Source organism: Scomber japonicus, chromosome 6 (genome assembly GCF_027409825.1).
Source record: "Scomber japonicus isolate fScoJap1 chromosome 6, fScoJap1.pri, whole genome shotgun sequence".
Classification (NCBI taxonomy): domain Eukaryota; kingdom Metazoa; phylum Chordata; class Actinopteri; order Scombriformes; family Scombridae; genus Scomber; species Scomber japonicus.
In genome coordinates, this window is record NC_070583.1 from 27,217,015 (window position 1) to 27,242,287 (window position 25,273).

Sequence of the window (25,273 nt, forward strand, 5' to 3'; positions counted from 1 at the left end):
AAACATGTTTTTGATGGAGATGAGTCAGCCAACAGGCAATGCAGGCTTTTAAAATGCAGATGGCTTTCCCTAGTTGGCCAATTAGTAACTTTAGCTCTGGAACACTTATCTGCTTTCATCTTCTTGTGTGTGTCTTTCATTTGGGGTGCCGGTTAGCGTGCCGGTTTTCACAAGTGTGTGGTGTTGTCTCTGTGTGTATGTGTTTGTGTGCACATATATGTGTCTGTGTTCTGTGATATTGAAAACCCCACATAACTTTATTCGACTGCTGCTGGCAGGGAGACTACCAACCATGCTGTTAGATGTCATATAATAAGCCAAAACACATATCTAGTCTCAACGAACATAGGGATGAAATGTGGAAGGCACCACTATTGAGCAGCACCGTTCTGGCAGTATAAAACCTAAATGAGTTAAATGGGGAAAAATTGCCTTTTACTGAGCTACAGCTGGGTTAAGTAACGTGCAGCATTCCAACAGCTTTGCCACTGACCTCAATCTTTTCAGAAAACATTCAGTGAAGAAATAGGATCACAGATTAAACATTATTAAGAGCACATCGGCACACAGTAGGAATTCAGATGAGAGACACAATAGCTCTCTAATAATAAAGTCTGTCATTGGAATGTTTTTTTTCTGTCTGTATTTCTCTAGATTAATTATGTCTCCCCATTTTCTCTTTTTTTCTCTTTCTATATCATGCAGGGCCAGACCCCAGTCCAGTGAGCTCCCCTTGCATGGAAAGCCTCCTTCTTTGGCAGCCTTCTCCCCTCCCTAGAGCTTGTGGCCAGCATGGCAGGATGAGCCTCTGCCAGCGATGATGATGGCCAAAAAGCAAGATGTCCGGGCACCCACCTACAACCTGGTCGTGGTGGGGCTGTCCGGCACGGAGAAGGAGAAGGGCCAGTGTGGTGTGGGAAAGTCCTGCCTGTGTAACCGCTTTGTCCGGCCAAGTGCAGATGACTTCTACCTAGACCACACCTCTGTTCTCAGCACCAGTGACTTTGGAGGCCGTGTGGTGAACAATGACCACTTCCTGTTCTGGGGAGAGGCTGGGCGGACGATGGAGGAGGGGCCCGAGAGCCGTATGAATGTGGTGGAGCAGACAGAATTCATTGATGACCAGACGTTCCAGCCACACCGAAGCACGGCACTACAGCCTTACATCAAGAGGGCAGCTTCCACCAAGTTGGCGTCGGCTGAGAAGCTGATGTACTTTTGCACAGATCAGTTGGGGCTGGAGCAGGACTTTGAGCAGAAACAGATGCCTGAGGGCAAGCTTCTGGTGGATGGCTTCTTACTCTGTGTGGATGTTAGCAGGGGTATGAACCGTAGCTTTGAGGACCAGATGAAGTTTGTCACCAATCTGTACAACCAGCTAGCCAAAACGAAGAAACCTGTGGTACTGGTTCTCACCAAATGTGATGAAGGAGTTGAGCGCTATATTAAAGACTCGCACACCTTTGCCCTAGCCAAGAAGAACCTACAGGTGGTTGAAACATCAGCACGCTCAAATGTCAATGTTGACCTAGCCTTTCTTACACTGATTCAGCTAATAGACAAGGGGAGGGGAAAGCCCAAAATCATTCCTTACTTTGAGGCACTGAAACAGCAGAGTCAACAGATTGCCTCAGCCAAAGACCGCTACGAGTGGTTGGTCAACCGAATTGTCAAGAGCCACAATGAGACATGGCCCACTGTCAATCGCCGCATGCAGTCAGCCCCTGAGTACAAGGACTATGTTTTCCTTGAGGGGACTGCTAAAGCCAAGAAGCTCTTCCAGCAACATGTGCATAGACTTAAGCAAGATCATATAGAGAAACGTAGAAAGGCTTATCTAGGTACTCTGCCACAGGCCCTGTCTGTGCTGATACCAGAGTTGGATGAGATAGACCACCTTAGCTGGTCTGGAGTTCAGAAAGTTCTGGAGACAAAGAGAGATTTCTCCCAGTGGTTTGTAGTGTTAGATGACACCCCTTGGGAGACCACACCACACATTGATAACATGGAGGATGATCGAATCCCTCAGGACCTCCTGGAGACCCCAGCAGCTGAAAATATCTATGAGACCCACTTGGAGCAGCTAAGGACTGAGCGCAAACGGGCTGAGATGAGATGGGAGTTCAAGGAGAAGCTAAGTGTCTCTCCATTCATCACACCAGGGAAACCCTGGGAGGAGGCTCGAAGCTTCATCATGAATGAAGACTTCTACCAGTGGCTGGATGAGTCTGAATATCTAGATATCTACAACAAACACCAGAAGGAAATCATTGACCGAGCCAAAGAGGACTTTCAGGAACTGCTTCTTGAATACTCTGAGCTCTTTTATGAGCTGGAAGTGGATGCAAAGCCAAGTAAAGAGAAAATGGGAGCCATTCAGGAGGTGTTAGGTGAGGAGCAAAGGTTTAAAGCGCTGCAGAAGCTGCAGGCAGAAAGGGATGCTCTGGTATTGAAACATATCCACTTTGTCTACCACCCTACAAAGGACACCTGTCCCAACAGCCCCCACTGTGTGGACAGTAAGATAGAGCAGATACTGGCCTCCAGATTCCCTACCCGCTACCCGTCATCAGACAGTTCAAGACAGGATGGGGGGAGGGCTGAACGGATAAATCTTGTCATTTTGGGGAAAGATGGGCTTGCCAGGGAGATGGCAAATGAGATAAGGGCCCTGTGCAGCAGTGATGACCGGTACGTGTTAGATGGCAAGATGTATGAGTTAGCCCTGCGTCCCATTGAGGGCAACGTACGTCTGCCAGTAAATTCCTTCCACACGCCAACCTTTACACCTCATGGTTGCCTGTGTTTGTACAACTCAAAGGAATCACTCTCCTATGTTGTTGAGAGCCTAGAGAAGCTTAGGGAGTCAACCATAAGTAGAAGGGAAAGGGAAAACAGCTTAGCCCAACTCCCACTGTCCCTCCTTCTGGTCACCAAGAGGGGGGTGGGGTCCATAGGGGATATTGGGGGAGAGACTGCTCAGACTCTTATCCAACAAGGGCAGCAGGTGGCTGGAAAGCTGCAGTGTGCCTACCTAGACCCTGCTTCACCGGGTATGGGCTATGGGCGCAATGTCAATGAGAAGCAGATCAACCAGATGTTGAAGGGCCTCTTAGAATCAAGGAGAAGCATAGGGAGCAGCTCCCCTCCCTTACCCCCTCCATCCTCTACCTTCAGAGACTCTCAGTCACAGCCAATGCTTGAGGCAGACCTGAGGATAGTAATGTGCCTGATGTGTGGAGACACGTATGACATAGATCAGCTTCTTGCTCCCTTCCTGTTTCCCCAGCATTGTCGTCCAGCTTCAAGCCTCAGCAGTGGCACCTCCGTTCTGCTGGATCTCAATGTAGGGGGTCAGAAGCAGAATATTGAGTTGTCCCTGCTCTCCTTCCATTCCTCATTCTCCCTTCGCAAGACCAAGCTGGTTCATGGCTACATGGCAGTTTACTCTGCTCGCCGCAAGGCCTCTATGGAGACATTGTGTGCTTTCCTGTGTGAGGTCCAAGACATCATCCCTGTCCAGTTGCTAGCAGTAGGGGAGAGCCAGATGGAGCTGTCAGACTCTGAGTCATCTAAGGAGCAGATTAGTCAGGGAGAGGAACTGGCCCATGAAATAGACGCCAGATTTAACACAGTAATATGTGGACATGGCGGGGTGGTAGGGGGGCTTCATAAGATAGACCTTTTCCAAAACTTTCTCAAAGAGGTTGTAGAGAAGCGTACTATTGTTGAGGCTACACACATGTATGACAATGCTGCTGAAGCATGTACCAATGAGAGCATCAGCCCTCGCTGTGGCTCTCCCAGTCCAGTGAACATTCTTATGGACTCAGAAGATGATATTGACCCATCACCACCTTATCCAACCCTGAGAGAGGATGGTAGTCTCAGCTCCCACCTGGGAAGCATAAAGCTGACAGATCTGGATTCAAGTGATACTTTCTCTGTCATTTCTGAGCTCAGCACTTTTGAGAGCAAACTGAACAACAAGGTTCCTCCACAAGTGAAGCCCAAGCCTGTCCGTAAGGTCAACCTTGGTCCCTACATGGACCAGCAGGGTGGCACCAACCGCCGCTCCTTGCCCCAAGCTGTCACCTGGGCTCCAGGCAGCGATGGTGGCTATGACCCCTCAGACTATGCGGAGCCCATGGATGCTGTGAGCAAACCTCGACCTACAGAAGAGGAGAATATTTACTCGGTCCCTCATGACAGCACACAGGGCAAGATCATCACCATCCGCAACGCTAACAAAGGTCACTCCAATGGGAGTGCTGGGGGGAATGGGTCTGACAGTGAGGCTGATAGCAGCTCACTGGAGCGCAGGAGAAAGCTGTCAGCCATTGGGATAAAGCCGAAGCTTTACAGAGACAGATCCAAACGTCTCGGCAAGTTCAGCAGTTTTAGGACGAGCTTCTCAATAGGCAGTGATGATGAGATGGGAGGTCCACCCAAGGCTGTCCAGGATGAGGGAGGAGCCCAAAAGGACAACTCCATTGAGGAGAGTGAAGACCCCAAAAGGAGAAACATCCTCAAGAGCCTGCGCAGAAATGCAAAGGTTAGTGTTTGTGCATTAATCTGCATGAGTTTAATATGAGTGACGTATGAGCTAAATATGGAAAATAGCTACGTGAAGTGACTGAAAAAGGGTTAAATCTTAAATTGAGAGCGTTTAAATTGAATTGGTTGTTTAAGCTATTCACTAACCCAACAATTAACAAATGTTAGTCCAAAATGTTGTGTATTTATAAGAAAAACATCTATTGACTAAGTACTAAGTCCTTTTAAATATTGAGTATTCAATACTGAGTCTCAACCAAAACGTTAAAATAACCTCCAAAATGAAAAGTACAGTTTCCTAGTAAATTTTGGCACTTGAAATGTCACTTGTTTCCATTGTGGAAATCAAATTTTTCAGCAAAACACTGACTGAAAATCTAATGACTAATTCAGCAATGCAGGATGTTGTGCACTTGTATATGTGCACATACTGTATATTTATTTAAGGGTAGAATCAACAAATTATAGTTAGTTCTTGGCTGAGATTCAGCACCTGTTTGTCTTGGTTGATAACTATGTTTATCATCACAGAAAAATATCTGAGTTCAGTATAATCTCTCTGCTTTCTGAAGCTTAGCTCAGTGAAAACATGTCACACTTTAGGAGTTCCTCTAAAAGCATGTCTGCCACATTTTCCCTGACCACGCTGTGGGAGCCTTCCAAACAAGCCTGATCATCAGAGGAAAGAGACAAACTCCAGTCACTGAACTTCTATACCAGAAGGCAGAAACTCATAATGAATAGGGACAGAGCCACAGTATACACTATGCTATTTTTTTTGTTTTTTCTTTTGTGTACATGTGTATGTCTGCTTGGTTGCATCAAGTTTCCTATTATATGAAAACTGGAATAATAATAATTGATATCTATTTCAAGCCGACAATGACAATGAAGTAAAACTAATGGTAACTTTCAGGACATTAACTCATCCCTGCTGTCCAGGAAATGATCATACTAACAAGTTAAAAAATAGGGAGAATCTCAGCAAAGTGTAATTTACAAAACCTGATGTGCTGTCACATTGTTTGTAGTCTCACCTTAACGCTGGCTCTTCCTTGTCACATGTTTTTCATTTCAATCCTTTACTGAACTCTTTCTTCTTTAAATACAAGAAAGTGATCAGTGTAGTTAACACAGCAAGAACAATAAGCATGCACACAGCACACACGGTCAAAGTTTCTCACATTTTAACCTATCAGAAGCCAGAGCTGACTGCAGTCATTATTGGTCTTAATTAAGCATACTGCCATGAAACTATGGAACTGCTTATTATCCATAGCGACTTAAATACTGCAAGATCTAAATGATTTACAATCATGTTTCTATTGTAAATGTCTCTAACACACATAATTCAGAAAACTTGTTCCCAAGACTCCAATTCTTTCCTGTCAGCTTGACTTTCTTTGCTTCCTTCCTTTCATTCTCTCATATTCAGTGTTTGTCTGCTCTTCTTGCTGATTCATACTTTCTGCTTCTCACATTCCCGTCACACTCCTTGTCTCTCTCTCTCCCCATTATGTTCACCTCATATCTCTCCTTCCTCTATTTTCTACTGGTGTTTTTTCTCTTGTGCACACAGGTATTTCCCCTTCTTCTTGTTCCCTTGCTCTCTGTCTAGTCCTCTCCTTTTCATTTGAATGCTTGTCTCTCACACGTGTTGCAATGATACTTTTGACCTTACACTGTTTGGCTTATCAGCCCAGTATGCTGTTCATTCACACACATGGCGTGTCACAGAAGTGCCAGCTGAAAAAGAGGTACAGCTGTGTATGCTGTGCTTGTGCGTCTGTGATAATTACCATGGCTGTCAGTAGGGTGGAACAGGAGGCAGATGATTAATGTTTTCACACATGCAGCTGAGATGTCCAGGTACCTGTCCTGAAGACTGTCTTCTTGCATAACTTTAAACTATGTTAACTACTTGCACAAACTGATAGAGCTGTAGTGTGTACACAGTGCCATTTTGTCCTCTGTGTTATCTTCTGTAAAAAGCGTGCAAGGACAGTGGGGTAGTTTATTGTTTAAATACACTATCAATGAAGTGGACAGTCCAGTTCAAGTCCCACACTAGCAAGCAACCAGCTCCAGTGGCTCTGTCTTTTACCTAACCCTATCATTTGGGGTGGGGCAAGTGGGAAGATGGATCAATAAAGTATCACATGACACATTCTATACCTACATGTTTCAAAACAAATTCCCAAGAAAATTGAAGCCAGCAGAATTTAGATCATCATTATTCTAATTAGTGTCTCTGATTTGAGCCTTACAGCAGGTCTGGGGGTCTGGGTATCCATATTACTGGCCATTATGGCTTAATTGTGGCTGTAACAAAGTGATCAGGTTCCATCACCTGTTTCCTAAGCAGCTGTCTCAAATATAAAAGTCCATTTCAATCTGCTACAGCCTGAAATCTCATCAGGATATGTTATTGAGTTATTTGGTCATCTCAGGGTGATGTATGGTAGCAGTGACCCAGGGTTGGATTAAAATGCCTTTCCTGTTCGTGGCTTGTCAGGGTTAACGCAAAGTCTGATTTTCAGTTTGTTTTAGGGTGAAGGTTGGGTTTATGCAGTGTAAACACTTTTCCTGGTCTGAGCCTTAGGGTACTGTCTACTCTTGAGTCATGACGGGTAGGAAGAAATAATTGAAACTAGACTCTGAGACCATTTATTAAAAAAAAACAAAAAAACAACCCTTTACCTCGGGCAATGGCCAACTGTGTCTCCGTCCTGCCCGCCCTCCCTCAGCAAGAGGCCGGAAACGTTTCCTCTCTCTCTCCTGCAGCTTTTTTCAAACCTCCTCAGCCAGCAAGTGAAATGTTTCAAATTCCTCAGTCACCTAGTTCCAGTCTAGTGTCCTCATGCAAGAAACAGGAGGGGAGGCAGACAATCAAAGAAAAGGAGAAAACACAAACCACGGAAAGAGAATGGAGCCAGACAGAAATAAGAGTTATGATAGAGCTGATTCTTTTTTTGCATTGCGGCTTTGTGTTTCAGTGTCCTACGGCGTGCGGTGTATGTAAACGCTCAGCATGGTGTCTGTATGTTATTATTAAGGATGTGTTTTGTTTGTCTTTTGTGGTAGAGGTCTGTTTTGTCTTCTCAGTGCTGGCAACATATCCTGTCTCAGTCAGCAACTAAAAGGAGTGGCCAGAAGGCAGAACTGTAGGGGGAGAAGACAGTGAGAGAGGAGAGGAGAGGAGAGGAGAGGAGAGGAGAGGAGAGGAGAGGAGAGGAGAGGGGAGGGGAGGGGAGGGGAGGGGAGGGGAGGGGAGGGGAGGGGATGGGAGAGGAGGTGGGGGTAGGGGGGAGTATAGAGACAGTCTGCTCAACTGAGATAGGGCACAGATATACAACAGTTACTGTGATAGGACACAAATAAATTATGAGCTGCTATTTGGAGCTAACAACCAAGCTGCCAGTGAGCAATGACAACAAAGCTCTCTGCTACCACAAAAGCTGTTGTCTTGTAGCGTCACGTCTATTATCACTTCCCTTTTAATTGAGTTCAATTAAACAAGGTTTTTTTTGTGTCCATGTGAATGCATAAACACATAGTTTACATGTGTACAGATGTGCAGCTAAGGGCCACATGTGTAAGGAGTTTTGTAGCAAGGCAGTGGGGGAGGTAACTGGGAATGATAAGTGAAGAAATTCCAGTCAGGACAGTTTGAGTTTTAAGAGGATATACTCATGTGTGGTTGTAGCAGGAAGATAACTGTGCAATAGTGGCTGACATGCTGGGAAAGTCTGTAATTCTTTAACTCTCATGTTTCAACATAGGGCCTCTTCCAGTAAGTCAGTCACTGATGCAGAGTTATCTTTGACATTTTGCTTTTTTGTCACTTGAGCACCTGAAGCAGAGACTGTACATCCTTTCTACAGTTTATTATAGACACCTGAGCTAGAAGATCATGACTGACAGTTGAATTTTTGAAACTTTTACTGGAATATTAAAGAAAACAACAACAATGGTTGATATTCTACAACAGCTTTGTGCTACTTTATAGTGAAATATGACAGTAACTGTAAATACTTAAAGTACTTTTAGAACAGTAAACAGTATAAAAATTGGAATAACTTTGAGTAATCACTAAAAGTAAAACACATAAAAGAACACTGTTAAACTTGCTTTGAAAAACTTGCTGTCCATGAAACACACATTTCTGTTAGGCATCTGATATCTCTTTTTGGTCAACAGATGCTTTGATAATGAACCTCGTATCGGCCAATAATGTTGGCCTGGGGATGTAGCAATCTGGGAGTTTTAGGTAGAAGCCCAATAAAAGACAATAGCTTGGCACTATTAAGCTAGCTGAAGGAACACATAGATAAACCGACAAATAAATTCACTAAATGTTTAGACTACAGGCAGTGCAGGAAAATACCTAGATGAACCTTTGTTGATCTCTTCAGTCTTAATTACTGTTTCTTTGCTTGTTTCCTTGAGTACTGCTCTGAATGATTGTGTGTATATATGCAGCATCGAAACTGTTTGTTGAAGTGAAGTGAGGTCAGTATCTGTAGCAGAGGGCACTCTGGGCTCCTTCTCTCTAATGAGCACTCCTCTGCTCCTTTTCTGTGTCTGTCTGTCAGGCCTGTACTGCTCCCACAGTCTATGTGCCCACCCAACCATGCATCCCTGCCTCACCATCCAGCCTGCCAGGGCTGTGCCTCGCGGGGCTGACAGACTTACTAGAGATCCAGGCCTCAGGGGCCTTCAAAACATTCCCTATGAACACCATTAATGTGCAGTACAATTACGGCTGATGCATCAGCCATACGGAGGCAGGCAGAGAATTTTGAAGGAGTGTACCAGAGGTCTCTTATCAGGAGGTGGAAAGTAATTAAACAATGAAAAAGCAAATGACTATCTGAGAGTTATGGTGCAATAGAGAGAGAGAAAGAAAAACAGTCAATGCCAATGGAAAGAGGGCAAGAAGAGATGAAGAGATCAGAGTGATGAAAGAACTGATGTATATCTTATGGATGCACAGAACAGGGCTCAAGACAGGAATGTGTGATCACTTATCAGTTAAGGTTTGAAGGAATGTGCGGGATGTGTGCATGCATGCATTTTCACTCGTAGATACTAACATAAAGACACTTTTAAATAAGGTCACAGCCTTTTCCATCTAAATCAATTCATTTTAAGTACAATGGCTCTGATGTCATTTTGGAAATGTGTGTCTGTGTTAATCAGGCTGATGTAATATGAAGTCATGAAAACAGTCTGTTTGCTCTGATTCCTCCCACCAATCTTGCCTGTATTCTGTTTTCTTTTCTCTTTTCAGAAACCACGACCCAAACCCAGACATTCCATCTCAAAACCCATTGAAAGCAACTACTTTGGTATGCCGCTGGTCAACGTGGTCACTCCTGAGAGGCCAATCCCTGTCTTTATTGAGAAGTGCATCCGTTTCATTGAAACGACAGGTAAGAATGAAGGTAATGTCGACCTTGTAACCACAGATGGTTATTATCCAGCACGATGCAGTGCAGGCTTTTGTTTTCAGTCATTTAAATATTAATTGTATAACAGGATCCATTCTGCCTCTGCATGTTCTATACCTGCCTCTCTTGATTTATCCTTTTTCTTTTCTCTGCATATTTGTCTTATCTTAATCCTCCTCCCTGGTGGGATTGTTACCTACTCTGGTGTTCACCGCTGAGAGAGTAATTTTGTAGTCCTCTTTAAATCACACACAGCCTTTGTATCTGTATGCATATGCATCTGTGCTTTGTGCAGGTTTGATAAATTTAGTGCTTGGCTGAATGGTGGGTTTTGTAGGTGGGTACCTCCAGGGATATGAACCTTGTTGGCGTGCCAACTTACTTTTTCATAAACCCAGTAGGTTCCTTATTTACAAATGCATGCTGCGGTGATATTTACATTCCCTGCGGTTTTTGTTGAAGGGATTTTGTGGCAACTCCAAAACTATGATCATGGTGGCATCTATTTCTAGTGGTTACAGCCCTATTTTAGGTGCTAACTTTAGAGTCAGTCATCAGAGCCACATTTACATCAGTGTGATGATGCAAAGAAGCCAAGTAGGATCTTTTTAAGTAAGAAAGTTTATTACAGAATCTAATGTTAAAATAGTTTCTGTGTTCTGTTTTAACTAAAATTCTCTCGTCTGCTTAGATAAACATTGTTGTGGATCAGTGTGTGTGTGTGTGTGTGTGTGCATAATTGTGTTTAGATAACAGATTTCAGTCTGTTGCCCCCAACAATCCACACCTCCTCTCCTCTCCTCTCCACTCCTCTCCTCTCCCTTTCCTTTCCTTTTCTCTCCTCTGTAGAGAGTAATGGGAGTACAGATGTGGTTGGATAGCCTCTCTTAACCTTGCTATCCCATTTCCCAGATGCTAAAACCCCCTGCCAGGCTGCTCTGGTGCCCCACTGCCCTAGGACTGCCAGCTTGCCTTGCACTCAGCCACCAGCTGTTACACTAAACCAGAGGCGTCTTAGTCAAGGGTTGATGCGATTTCCAGATATTTCCTCACATATTAACGTACCTAAATAAAATTCTGTATTCACTAACGTGGTTTAGAAAATGTCATTATACATTTTAGTTATGCTTAAAAAATGCTTAAACATTTAAAATTCTCTATTCGTTACGCTCCATGAAGTGAGTTACATTTGAGCAAGTGAGTTTGTCAAAACATTGCTGTTGCTTACTGACATGCCAGTGCATTCCACAGTAATCTCTGTCCTGATTAAAGACTCTGTATTTGTGGATTACTGGGGCCTTACAAAACATTGACCATCTTCCTACGTGTTGGAGTGCGGGGGCACGGCTCTAGATAACAAGGCATCACGTTAGATTTTACCTCACCCTGCTTAGATGTTAACTGGAGCAGTTACAGTATTTAGTTCTGGATGAGAGAGATAAACTGGTTCAATATGTGTTCACGTACGTGCACAAACTTGTGCACACGAGGATGATTGCTCCTCCTGCAGAGGTGTTTTCCACCTTTTAGCCTCACTCACTCCTTCAGTACCCCCCCCCCCCCTTTGTATCCTCCTGTGTCCTTGTTTCTCTTCCTCTTGCTCCTGATTCATTCATCCTTCTCCCCCTGTCTCTTTGAGTACCTTTACCTGTCAGATTTGATTTCTTTCATCTTCTTTCTTACCCATATTTTTGCCGACTCCCCCCATCCTATCATCACCTCTCTCAATTCACAATTTTTTCCTTGTATGCCTCCATCTCTTTTTCTTTTGTGTGTGTGTGTCTGTGTGTGTCTGTGTGTGTGTGTGTGTGTCCGGTATTTCATAGCCAGAGGGTTGCCTGGTAATGTTCTGCCCCATAGCTCGATCAATACTATCACGAGCTAGAAAATTGGAGGATTGTTTAGTCTCAGCTCTTTTCTATGTGTATATATTGCTCCTGTGTTATTTGCATGAGTGTGAGGAATACTGCCTCACACATATCTGACAGTCAAATCCAATAACAGTATGTGCACTGAAATACTTTATTTACATACTAACACATGCTGCGCTGAATGGCACTCCCACACACTGGGACGACTGGAAGGGGAAATGAATAACAATGTGTTATGAAATTTCAATTGTAGTTGCTCTAAGTCAGACTTTACTTCTCCTGTATCTACGTCTACAATCTGTGCGTATAATGGCACTTACAGGAAATTACCGTATAGCGCTGATACTATGTTTGTCACTGTAGTGTTGCTGATAATGAGTGATGTTGTGCAGCTGGCCCTGAACCTGCAACTTTGACCCACATCCATCCCTTCTCCCTTTAACTCAAATCTACCTACAGCTAATTAAATTAAAACATAAAATGTAGCATCCCTGCTTCCATTCATATCTTTTTAAATGCCATTGATAATCTTCTCATAGGCTTGGGTTCATATATCTTAAAAAAATCATCAAGTAGTATGGGATTATGGGAGTTTTTGTCCTCATCGTTAAACAACCATCATTGCCATCATTGCAGTCATTTTTATTGAAGGGTCACTTCTTTGTTCCTCATTCAGTAGATTTTTACCAGTAGCTGAATTATCTACAGAATTATTCACGGAGGTCTCCTTCTCCCTAGAATAAACAAACACAGGATTACAACTAGTAAAACACTCAATAAAGCAGTTTCATGGTAAAATTAGCATTTTTCCAACAGAGGAAATCTGTGTGCCAATCTGCTTTTAATGTTGGCGTGTTTCTCTTTTAACTGAAGATCCTTCATCCAGTTGAAATATATACTTAATTAACTAAAAGTTATTATACATATATATATATATATATATATATGTATTAAACATTTCAGTAAGTTACATATTATAGCTTTAAGAAGGATGACATTTGTCAATGTGATGTTAAATATATTTGGACCCCTGCGTAAATACCTGTCATTAAATTTTGAAAGTATGACTGCAACTAACAAATGTAGTTATTTTATTCATGTCGGAAGCCTATGTTTGGCAGTATGCATGATAGTACTATTTTCTGGTTTCATATTTTATATTCAGAAGTCATATTTCTTTCTTGTCTCTCGTATTCGTACTTCATAGCTCACTCCCTTTGTCCTTGACAATAATGGGGGTGGATTTGGCATTTTGTATTATTTTCATGCACACTGAGTTCATAGAAAAGCAGCTATATAAAATGAGTCCATAGTGACTGCTGTTATCTCTCCTCAGCTCTAGCTTTCCCTCAGCGCAGTAGCCGCAGTGTGTTCTGCTCTTGGGTGCCGAGGTGATGAATGTGTGCTAGCGTGTGCGGGCATATCTGCTGGCCGTAGAAGCCTCCATAGCGACGTAAAGGGCAGCACCCAGCGACTGGCTGTCTCCATGGTGAACGATGAAATCAGCCTCTGAGCTGCTGAACTCAGAGAGACGCTGGAGTGTTGTCAGACAGTAACATGCTGCAGGGCCGCAGCCGCTAACTGCAGGAGCATTTATCGCACTCTCAGAGTTGGTTTGATTGCAAGTTAACAAGTATGTTTCTGGTCACTTGAGTGCTGCTGGAAGCTGTGAAGTCACCATAGATGGGTGTATTTTTCAGTCTATACTCTGGTCGTGTGTGTAGCCCATGAGTATGTAGGCACCACCAGCTAAAAAAAAAAAGGTATTTATTTTTCTTAATATGCACTCTAGTAAGGATTAATAATTACCTAAGAGAATCAAGAGTTTATTTGTAAAAGTTAAAGGAAGCACAGTTAGAGGATGCAGATAAAACATGTTTGTCGCAGGAAGTGCTCATATTTAAGTTGACCCCAGGAAGTGCTTGTGTTTTGTTTGACCTCAAAGGAAAAGGAGTGCGGTTATCTGTTTTGGAGAGTTCTTTACTGCAAAAATTATTTTATTTGTATTCTTTATCCACACACTTTTATTTCTCTCCCACTGCTACATCGCTTTCTTCTATTCTTTTTATTCTCCTGTAATCTCCATTTTTGTATGTGTCTTGCTGTTTACAGCATGTTTCCTACCCTTCTATGTATCCCTCATGTTCTTAATCACTTTGTTTTTTTCTCATTCTATCTTTAATCAGTTTGACCCTCAGTCACTATTGTCCTCACACTCTCCCACTATTTTTCTCATCCTTGGGTGCTTGTCCCATTTTCCCCCTATATCCCCCCCTGCCACCACCACCACTGCTGCATTACTCCCCTTTTCGTATCTCTCCTCCCATCCCTGTTTTCCTAGTGTCTGGCTAGAAAAGCTTTTGTGGATAATTGATTGGTAGAAGGAGGAGATCGATGCTGTATGCCTTGACTGAGAGCTCTCTCATTTCCTCCCTGCCTCTCGCTATCTCGTCCTCTTTTTCTGCCACTCCCTATCTCTCTCATTCCCTCTGGACTGCTCTTTGTCTCCCTGAATCACCACTAAGGTGTGGACAGAGAGCACATTTCAGGGTTGGATGGTGGGACCTTATCTGTTTTTAAATTGTAAAAATAATTAATGCTTCAAAATGAAGTGACCCTTCACTCACACCGGCAATTTGTGTGCCTTTTTTATACTGTATGCAGCTTTGACTCAGCTGCTTGTGTTTTCTGAGTATATGGCTGTACTTCTAAAATACAAGGAGGATACAGAGGATATTTACTAAGCCTGCTGCTTAGTATATTTATGGTGTTTTTGCATCACCCCACTTTTTCAAAATGGCAGTTCATCTTATACGCTACAATAAATAAGTACAGATGCTAGTCTGTCAAAGACATTTTTTGCACATATCTGGAACTGAAAACAAGTTTCCTGCTGCTGAATTTGAAATATTTTGAAACTGCAACACAACATCTTTTTCCCCACCAGAGGAAAGTTATACAGCATGTGAGGAAATTTTATAGTTTAGTTAGTATTTGTCAGCCCCGAAAAGGTATAATCTATTTAATTAAAGGCTTCTTGGAGTTATAAAAGTTCAATGTGGGAGATTTGTTCTTATACTTTAAAACTTTAGAGTGCATAAGATTATTACACAATTATAGAGTAGATTATTGCTGTAAAGAGGTAATAAAATCCAGCAGACCTCCTTAGTAAGTATTTGATTGGGTGCTTCAAACATACCACACTAGACTGCACCTGCTGTGAGCCATTAAAAGTCAGGAAACAAACATATTCAAGCAGAAGGCAAGGGTAACAGAGGTAAAATTAAGTGGAAAATAAGTCTGTTGCTTTGCTGGTGTTTAGTCTTGTGTTTTTGTGGAGCTGAACTGTTGTCAGTGTAATAATTTCTGTCTCATCTATTACTGAATATTGACCAAAGTTGTCATTCATCTCTGGTATTACACCTGGTAATTCCCACAGGTCAGTGAGCACCTGGAATGCCTTAAAATATTTTAAGAGCACAAACATTCACCTTTTAGCCATGCTGCTTTTCCTTCATTTTCCAGCCGAACACCTCTGTGTAAACAGCCCTTTGAGAATGATTTTGAGAGGGGATAGGCACATGGTATACACAGTTCCTCAAGTCTGTGGCAGTAAGACGGCCTCAGCTTGTCACCGTGCACCAGCAGGCTCTTAGCAGGCCTGCAGGAGTGCTTTATGGGTTTAATAAATAGTGCTAATAGTGTGTTTAGATGGAAGAGAACATAGGGAGAGGCTATTAGAGCAGCCTGGAGTAACTCTACTTTTTCAGCCCTTCAGAGTGCATCTACACACCACATAATGATATATCAAAGGGTTTCTTGTAGGTGAATGACCAGCTATTATAAATACATGATACTTGTTGCAAATTAAATGCATGAAAAGGAACACTGTGCTAATAACATTTTCTCTCCCCACCAGGTTTGAGCACAGAGGGCATCTATAGGGTCAGCGGGAACAAGGCAGAGATGGAGAGCATGCAGCGGCAATTTGACCAAGGTGTGTTACCTCTCATATGCAGTACTCACATATTCTTGTTCCAGCCAAAAAGGCCATGAAGATGTGTGTGGGTGTGTGTATGTCTGACTCTATAACAAGCCTGAACTCCCTTAATTAATCAGGATGCACTAATTCTGCTGAGGGAATTAGCCTTGGCTTCCTTTTAGACTGTAGAGCTGTCCCCTCAATCTTCTACCTGCTATTGTGTTCATGTGCATGTTCTCTCTGTGTGTGCCCATGCGTATGTCTGTCAGCTGTGGGCAGTTAATTACCTCCAGATTGGTTTGGTTAATGAAGCATGTCACTGGTGAGATAGATCGCAGAGCAAGATGGCCTTCGAATGCATGCGTGTATAAGCATGTGTCCACGCTTGGTTGAGGTTAAACCCAACTCAGGTAATCACAGTCGAAGCCTTGCATTGAATCATTCTGAGCTTCGACCCAATGGGACAAGACAGTTACAGGTGAAACTACAAGGCACGTGTCTCATAGCCACACTGAAGATGGCACTTCATTGGCTCCCACAGGATCCCGATAACTCATTACAGGAGAAAGCAAATTCAGGAGCACTGCACTCTCAAAACAGGAGCACATCCCAGACTGTTCAAGAACTTTGAACAGTCTGAGAAGTGTCTCTGATCCTCTTTTTGACTCACTTCTTCCTACACATACTACCTTTGTAATGTTATAAGGAAAAAAGAAAATGGCTTTTTAAATTAAGTTTCTTGCTCTCTGCTAGGATGGTGGTCTAGTGGCTCTGCTTTCTGGACTCTCTCTGGACTGTCTCTCTGCTCAAATCAAATCAATAGTCTATTGTTCATAGTGCTTTTATGTATTAAGTATAATATGTTATCCAGAATGCTCAAGCGGTGTATCATCAAAGATTGCTATTAATTTTGTATTTGTGAGTGGAGTAAAGACAGATTTATTTATATTCTTTGAAATCAAAATCAGACAAGGTTTTACAAACACTGCAGAGCATCTGATTCCCTCTATCCATACACATCAGGAAGGGCAACAAAGAAGAGATCCCTCTTCCAGGAGAGACACGCAGTATTTACAGACAGAAATAAAGAGAGAAATTTATAGTATATTAATAGTTTGTATTTATTAAATGATTATAATAATTATAATATATTACTTCATGAATAAAGGCTAATGTATTTTTCCCTCTCTATCTTTTCCCCAGATCACAACCTGGACCTGGTGGAGAAAGACTTCACCATTAACACAGTAGCAGGAGCTATGAAGGCCTTCTTCTCTGAGCTACCTGAGCCTCTGGTACCCTACAGCATGCAGGGAGAGCTGGTGGAGGCCTTCAGTAAGTCCTGGGGCTCCGTTGTGAGAGGATGTGGGGGCTAAGGGAGGTGGGGAGGGTTCACTAAAACCTGAGGTGTATTGGATTTAGCCTGAAATCCTTTTCCTCCTTCGTTGTAACTTTTCTTCAACTAACAAGCAAAATTCGTGCAATCCAAATCCATCCATGGGGAGAATTGGATTTGTCACTCGGTGAGGGTACTGAAGAGAAAGGGATGGAGGAGAGAATATTTAAGGCTTCAGGAGAGGGAATGTGGTGATGATTGTAGATGATGGAGGGATGCAGGAGCACTGTGGACAGCAGGATATGGATGAAGTCATGAGAAAGCAGTCATATGTTAGATAAACGAGGGGGCTCCCCTGCTCTCTTCTGCCTCCTTTTTTCTCGTTGTGTTCTGTAAACTGTCGAAATAGAGATTTAAGGCATAGCTTAGTCTTGCATCGCGCCAGAGAGATTTACCCACAGGCCGCAAGGCTGCTGTCACTCACCAAGCTGTGCGTGTGTGTGTGTGTGTGTGTGTGTGTGTCTTAACGACCCCAGCGAGACCCTTCAGCCGTGACAGAGACCTGATAAAGCTCCTGCAGTCTGTGCCACAATTGAGGAAAAGAAGAGAGAGTAAAAGAGAAAACTGAGGTTGAGTTAGAGACAAGGGCATGCAGTTTGAAAGAGGGAGATTTAGAAAAAGCTGGGTGGATGGATTTTAGTGACATTACTTTAAATAAGATGTAGGAAGTGAAGTTTTGATTATTGATGATGGATGTGCAGCAGGAGGAACTGGGACTGTGTAAAGTGATTCCGCCTCAAATCTGTTTTTGATCCACACTGACCTCATTGTGGGAATACATGCTCAAATTCTCTGATTGTAAATCATGTTTGTGATGTGGAGGAGAACATCTGCTGCTCTCTGCCTCGTTCACATACACACTGGACGGACTGTGTTAGCTGGTGACGTCAGGTTTTCTGACTCACTCCTCGCTGCCATCAGGCTTAACACACCCTGTGTGTGTATGTATGTGTGTGTGTAACTGAGTTGCTGTAATGTGCGGGACACTGTGATGGGTGTATGCGTGGTATGTTTCTCCTCTGGAATGTGTGTGGTCTTTGTCTTATTTTTTTCTTCTTCTGAGAACTAGTTTGGCATCCTTGTGAATCGTGTCTGTGTGTTTTCGTCAGTCTCTGGGATGTATGAAACTTGTGCTGTTATAGGATGAAATCACTGTGTCCTGCACAGATGGGGTTTTTTTGAGAGCTGTATCCAATTGTTTTCACTATGCTCTTCAAACTCTCTTCTGCTCCATTGCACTCCCCCAATCCTTCCTCTTCTCCTTTTACTTACTGCTCTCACTCTCCTGGCATCTTTTCTTTCAGCCACTTTCTTCTAATCTCTCGTCTCTCTCTGCCTCCGTACAGAGATCAACGATAGGGAGCAGCGCTTCCAGACGATGAAGGACATTCTGCGCCGCTTTCCCAAGGAGAATTATGAGGTCTTCAAATATGTCATCAGCCACTTGAACAAGTGAGTGAGTGACGGGGTCAGAAACGGCCTGTGACAGCCGTGCTGACTACACTGCTGATCACCCAGTCAAGTGACCCAGCGGTGACATCACACCGAAACCAGCTCACTGACAGAATAGGGGTTTAACTCGCCGGGTTGAGTCATGATCTGTGTTAACGCAGTGGCCATTTTAATCTCTATTTGTATGTGAATGACAGATGATAGATTTGTTTATTAATCATCAACATCATCATCATCAGGTGTTACTGGGTATTTAGGTATTTGCTGTGCTGTTAGTTGGTACTGTGACAGCTAAAAATATAAGAATTAAGGAACACTTGACAAATTGACTGTGCTACAAAAAAGCAAGAAACTTCATAGTCCATGTTCAAACTATTGCATAGTTAAGCATCCAAGCAGCAAAACTGCTGCAACCATATTGTATTTGTTAGAATTATTATCATTCTTGTGCTCTAAAAATTTCTGGATCTCAAAAATCGTAACAGCTACAGTTCCCAAAGCTGGTAGATAGGCTGGAAATGTCACCCACTTCTCAGATACCGATTGGCCTGATGGTGGTGAAATAACAATGGACGTTATGCTTTAGCCTATGACTTTTGAGCAGTAAGTTTGAGAAACTTTTTTTTCCATTTTTTCCTGGGTCTTGTGAGTTCATACGAATCTATCAATATAAGCTATGTCCATTTGTCAAAATCAGTTCATTGCTACTCCTGCAACATATCTGGACCAAGCTGGAAAAAAGTTATTTTTTAGATTTTTGATATTCCATACCATTTTGAAATTATCTGCATCTTTAAGTTAAGTTTTACATAAACCCTCATAAATTAGAAAATGGCTTAAGTTATCGTAACCAAACTTTGTGCACATGTCCAGATGCTAGGTCTGAGCTCCGCTGCACAGTCCTGGTATATGTTGCCATTAGGGGATGCCGCAAAAAAATCAAAAAAATGTTTACTGTTGATCCTAGGGAATTTTATCAGTACATCCACTGAATTGTGACTAAAGTTTGCCTCACTGCAACCTGCGGTTAATTCAGAAGTCCATCACTGTATCTCCCCAAGTCTTCATGGTACCAAAATTGAAACAGACATTCTCTAGAAGGTAGATATCAAGTATATCAAATGGTGTTCAGATTGGTCAAATGGTGAGACAGTTCACAGTGATATTCATTCTTGCTGTAATTTGTACTGTATGCACAACATTGTCTCTTTGCTCATTGTTGGATCAAATGTCACCAAAATATTTGACAATAAACTGGAAACAGCAGAAAGATTTTGCAAACATTTTAACAGACACAAATACTCCAGTGTGGCATTGCTTTAAGCCATGTCTCCCTCAGTGGCGCAGTCAGTGAGTCACCTTCTCTGAGACACAAAGGTCCCTGGTTCGAGTCCCAGGGTACCTGATTCAAACTTTCCAACCATGTGGTATATTTCCTTCTTCTAAAGGTGTCTCTTGTCTGAAAGGATCATTCTGAAACCAACAATGTTAGTCTGTCTCTCAATACGTGCCTACCTTGTAAATGGCACTCAATCCCATTCGTTCATTCTAATTTCTTTCCTAAAAACTGGTTACAAATATATCGTTTCACTCTTACAGAAATCAAAGTCAAAGTTGTTTTCTCAAACTGCAGGCCACTGTAATGTTTTTCAAACATTACTCATAGAGGAGTAGTTTCAGCCACAAATTAATACTCTTTTGGTCCTAGTGCGTATTTACAGCATCTGGATGGGGTACGTGGGAATGATTCAAAATAAACTGCTGTTCCAAAATTCATCTCAATAATGGTGCAGCTCAATTGTGTGTTTTTAGTAGTAAACTGAGAAACAAGGAATGAAAATCACTGGCTTATTTAAGAAAAGAAACCTGTGTTTTGATCAACTATGTTCAGAGCAAAAAAAGTTTGCTAATGTATTAGATGGAGTTTTCTGTTGTTGCTGTATGTCTCATTTCGGTGCCTTTGTGTTTCCCTACTTGCACAGGGTGAGTCAGAACAACAAGCTCAACCTGATGACCAGCGAGAATCTGTCCATCTGTTTCTGGCCGACATTGATGAGACCAGACTTCACCACGATGGATGCCCTAACTGCTACCCGCACCTACCAGACAATCATCGAGAGCTTCATCCACCAGTGCGCATACTTCTTCTACAATCAGCCACTGGCTGACGGCCTCCCCGGTTCCCCCACCTCCACGCTGTCCGGAGGAACCTCAGCCTACTCCTGCATGGCCGGAGGCTACACATCCTCACCGACTCCGTCCCCCGCTCCCTATGTTCTCCCTGCCACCCCCCCTGTCATTCCGCACTATGGCCCTCCTATCCACCACCACCACCACCATCACCACCATCACCTTCAACACCAACACCAACATCAACATCAGTCCCCACCCCACTCCCCACCTCCTACTCCCCAGTCACCAATCCCTGCCCTGTTGCCGCCCTCCCTGCACCCCCATCACCCTCCCACGGAACAACACACGCTGTGAACCAGGGATCAAGGGAAAGAGAAGGAAAAAAAAAACAACAAAAAAATCAAAGAAGACTCAGAGAAATTTAAGTAGTTCAGAAAAAGAGATTTTGAAGTTTTGGAAGGAACTGAAGCAGATGAATTGAAACAAGAACAGGAGGTAGGAAGAGAAGTTGGGAGAGATAGAGTGAGATGCAGTATGTACAGGGAGAAACCAATATGTTTGGGAGAAGGGGGGCATGTCAAAAAAACGGACACACACACAAGGCAGAAAAGGGGAACACTGAAGAGCCTTTGAACTGGCAGTATGATCTTTCTCCCTCCTTGCCACTTTATCCCATTGTCTCAGTCTCACTTAATCTAGACCTGCCCTCCTTGCCTTATAGAGAACCTACACACAAACACACAAATGAAGAGTGAAATGTTGCCAGTAACTGTTAAAGGGACTCAGGGAGGGACTCAGAAGTGAAGTGCAGGGGGAATCACGCAAACAGACACACACTTGACACAAACACCCAGTGGCCAGTGTGCCTCCAACAACCATTCTCCTCAATCCCTCAGCCTCTCTAACTGCTGGGAATTTTGGTGGGGTGGCACACGTTTTTCGCAAACCAACCTACCTAACTGTACCTACCTGGAGACTACGGCTGGAGTAAAGTGGGGCAGAATCCTGAACACATGTTTGTTTATTTCACCACCATGCCAGAGGAGTTAAGCAAGAAACAGGTGTTACTACTCACCTGACAGGATGTTCTGTCCTCTGCGACTCACACATTCCTGTCTATCAACCCCTCACACAGCTACACACATACATGCAAACAACAGTTTCAGTCGAAGCAGCATGCCAAGCACAGAATGAAAAAAACCCAACCAACTGGATCTGCTGGGCAGCAGATTGGGGCAAAGAATTATGGGTGCTCTCACACCCTTGGCATTCTGGGCAGTCACCTCCCAGTCTCCTGTTGGCTCTCCCTCGCTCTCTCAGTATGAACTTCTACCACATGCCCTGTCCATGTCAACACATGAAGAAACTGCTTAAAAAGTGAATTTTTAAATCTTGATTCTACACTCAGATCCACAGTTTCACTTGCCCAATGTGTTTTTTAAAATTCTGTCATCCTCTTATGCACAGAGAAACCTGGCCTGTCAGTCAGTGAGTGGCCTTGTGTAAGTGTCTGCGTGGCTGGCTATCTTGTCTGTGTGCGCATGTATCCATGCCGTTTTGTTTTACCTGAATTTCCCTGTATTAGGCAGATAGTGGAATAATTCCAGTGTTAGACTTTCACCTGTCATGTTGCTTCTTTCACGCTGTGGTGGTTTTACAAGCAACCCAGCGCTGCAGTTTTCATAGTAAGGACCTTGTTCATAAAGCACTTTTCTGAGCACTTTGAAGGCACATTTTAAATTGGAGCTGCCATGACGTGACAGCCACCGTTCACTTTATTGTCAGTCCACCCTACTCTCTCTCTCTCTCTTTCTGGGAGCACACCACTGACATCTAGAGGAAGTAATGGGCATGACAGCCATAACCTCGCTTCAACCACTGCATGGGCGTAGCACCATTTTCCTACTGTGGTTTTTGTAGCGTCAGCTTATAGGTGCAATTGTCAAGATTTATCTTCATTCTTCTATGTCTGGTAAAATTATCTTGAGAGCTTATGAACTGTACATAAAACAGAAAAACACAGCAAACAAAACAGTTTTTAAATTTGGTACAAATCAATTGAGATTTCGTATAGTACCAGTTGGATTTTGGACACATCTTCCCATTCTGTTGGATCAGAGAGTGTGTCCAAACTTTTGATTGGTACTCTAGATCCAGGCTCTGTAGCCTCAAAGCATGTGGCCACATTGCAGATGATTAGACATGCAGTGAATGAAATAGTTTGCTGTTTTCTACTGTCAGTTTCCACTCCCTTGTGGACACTGAGGCACTCAGCCCTTTGCACACCACTTCCCATATTTGAGTGAAAGGAAATGAAGACTTAGGATAGATTGGCACAATGTAGCATTACAGGCCAGAAAGTAAGAGCTGGAAGCGAGACCTGAGCGTTGACAGGTGGGAGGCTTTTCATTGACCAAAATAATTGGTAACCACTGCTCCTGGCCTCAGCACGCTGGCCTCTTAGGACACAGCGTTATGCCGCTGGAAGAAAGACTCAAAACCTGCTTTTGGTGAACTGGAAATACAATTCACAAGAGTGTAACCACTACACCAGACTGCCCCTGCTGGCACTGTTATGCCACTACATCCCCTTGTCATTCCCTGTCCAAGAAAGACAGTTGGGTCTGGGAGAGACAGCAGACAGAACAGACAGGCCATTCATCCGACTGCATGACTGGAATGGAGCATCACAAAATTCCTGGGCCCAGCTTGCTGTTACCGTAGAAACGAGGGAGATGGGGCTCGAGTTGAATTGCTGAGCCCTGATCGAAGCAGCTTTTGAAATGCGTGTGTGAGTGCATTTCTGTGTTTGTGTGAGCTTGAGAAGGAGAGTGCATGTGAACTTATGCGTGTTAATGTTAAGCAGATGCTCACCAAGGTCACTTATTCTGTTTGACACTGAATTGCATCTCTGCATGTCTCCCCAGACTGTCTTCTCTGCCCAAAAGGAAAAAAAAACCTTTTAACCAATCACTGAACTCTTAAAGGAGCTTTTATCAGTCTACACTACCTATTTACCTTGTGCGTGGGTGTTTGTGTGTGTGTGTGTGATGGTAGATGAGGGGGAATTAAATGTGTGTTTGGGTGGATGGGTTTGAGCTAACATGCTAGCATGCTGTGCTTGGCAGATGGCCAGACACCAGCGTGATCCAAACAAACGTGAAGAAGAGGAATGCAGTTCTCCTCGCGGTCATTACCCCGCTGTGTAACCCTGTTAGCTCGTCCAGATTACACACACTGATCCTCAGAGAAAGTGTGAGAGAGATGAGGGAACGATGGGGGAGAGAGGGAGGGGGGTGGGGGGTGGACAGCAAGCGGGTGAATGGGATCATTATTTGGGAGATGGAGGGAGGAAGGGAGGGGGTGACCACTGGTACTTGTGTGTGAACGCCGGCCAGTGGCGTTCCCTGTGTATATCAATGTGTTAATACTGAACTGACTGTGAGGCAGCCAAAGACTGTGGAAAAAAGGGTCGAGGGAGAGATGGGAAGCAAGGTGACAGTTTAGAAGAACAATTGAATTTAAAAATGTGACTTTGGTTCAGCGATAATATGTGGCTGCATTGCTTTTCTTTTTTTTTCTTTTTTTTGCAACAATGGTGACAGATGTCTGTTAAGTTAAAATGAGAAACAAGCAAAACTATATTCAAATGGTTGTTTATTTGTATGTTAGGGGTTCTAACACTTTGCCCTTTAGTCAGTGGTGATAGAAAAAAAAAAGTTTCTTTTTATGTTTTATTTTAATAATTAAAAAAAATACAAAGCTTTTTTTTTTTTTTAACAATTTCTTGGTGAACGATTGAGAGACCAGCCCAGTATAGTGCATGATTACTTCCCAAACAAGGAAGAGGGCTCCACCACTCTCACTATTTAAGAGATGATAAAAAATAAAAAAAAATAAAGAAATAATGGGGCGGGGGGATAATAAAAAAAATAATGAAGTACTGTAAACTGAAAAGATAACATCAAAAAAAAACTGTCATTATTTGCTGAGTATGGTAATTTGTCTCAATGGGAATGGTGTATACAGCAAGGCCTTATGTGATCTGTATCATAGTTAATAAATCAAATCTTGTAAAACTCCTGTTTCTTGTCTCTTTGTTACACAATGAGCTGTTGGCACATGGTGCAGGTGAGGAAATCTTGACTAACATTGATGAGAAAGCTCAATGTACCAAGATATATTTTACAGTTACTAGAGAACAAAATGGACCAAAAAACACTTTGAACCTCATCAAAGCTTTGGAAAAAGCTAATTTGTGGACCTTGAGTTAACCACTTAACACACGCCCCTATTTTTTTATGTTGTTAGCCTAAACGACATGCCCAAGTTGTGAGCAGCACAGATCCCACATAGTTTGAGACTCAGAGATGTGTCTGGTATCATTGGAAAGGAAACACTCTCAGGATTCTTGTAAAAGTGTCTGTGT

At 43.0% G+C, this 25,273-nt stretch overlaps 1 protein-coding gene across 2 annotated transcripts in view; it reads left to right on the plus strand.

Annotated features, from left to right (window-relative positions):
• Positions 1 to 24,372, plus strand: part of arhgap35a (Rho GTPase activating protein 35a) — a 62,058-nt gene extending 37,686 nt beyond the window's left edge. The window contains exons 2-7 of one of the 2 annotated variants that reach the window (XM_053321377.1): positions 706 to 4,555; positions 9,851 to 10,004; positions 15,801 to 15,878; positions 17,067 to 17,198; positions 18,606 to 18,711; positions 20,694 to 24,372. In XM_053321377.1, the coding sequence (XP_053177352.1) occupies positions 818 to 4,555; positions 9,851 to 10,004; positions 15,801 to 15,878; positions 17,067 to 17,198; positions 18,606 to 18,711; positions 20,694 to 21,198 (4,713 nt within the window). In that variant the 5' untranslated portion in view covers positions 706 to 817 and the 3' untranslated portion in view covers positions 21,199 to 24,372. The remainder of the gene's footprint in view (positions 1 to 705; positions 4,556 to 9,850; positions 10,005 to 15,800; positions 15,879 to 17,066; positions 17,199 to 18,605; positions 18,712 to 20,693) is intronic. The other variant, XM_053321378.1, reaches the window with a different exon arrangement.
• The last annotated feature ends 901 nt before the right edge of the window (positions 24,373 to 25,273 follow it).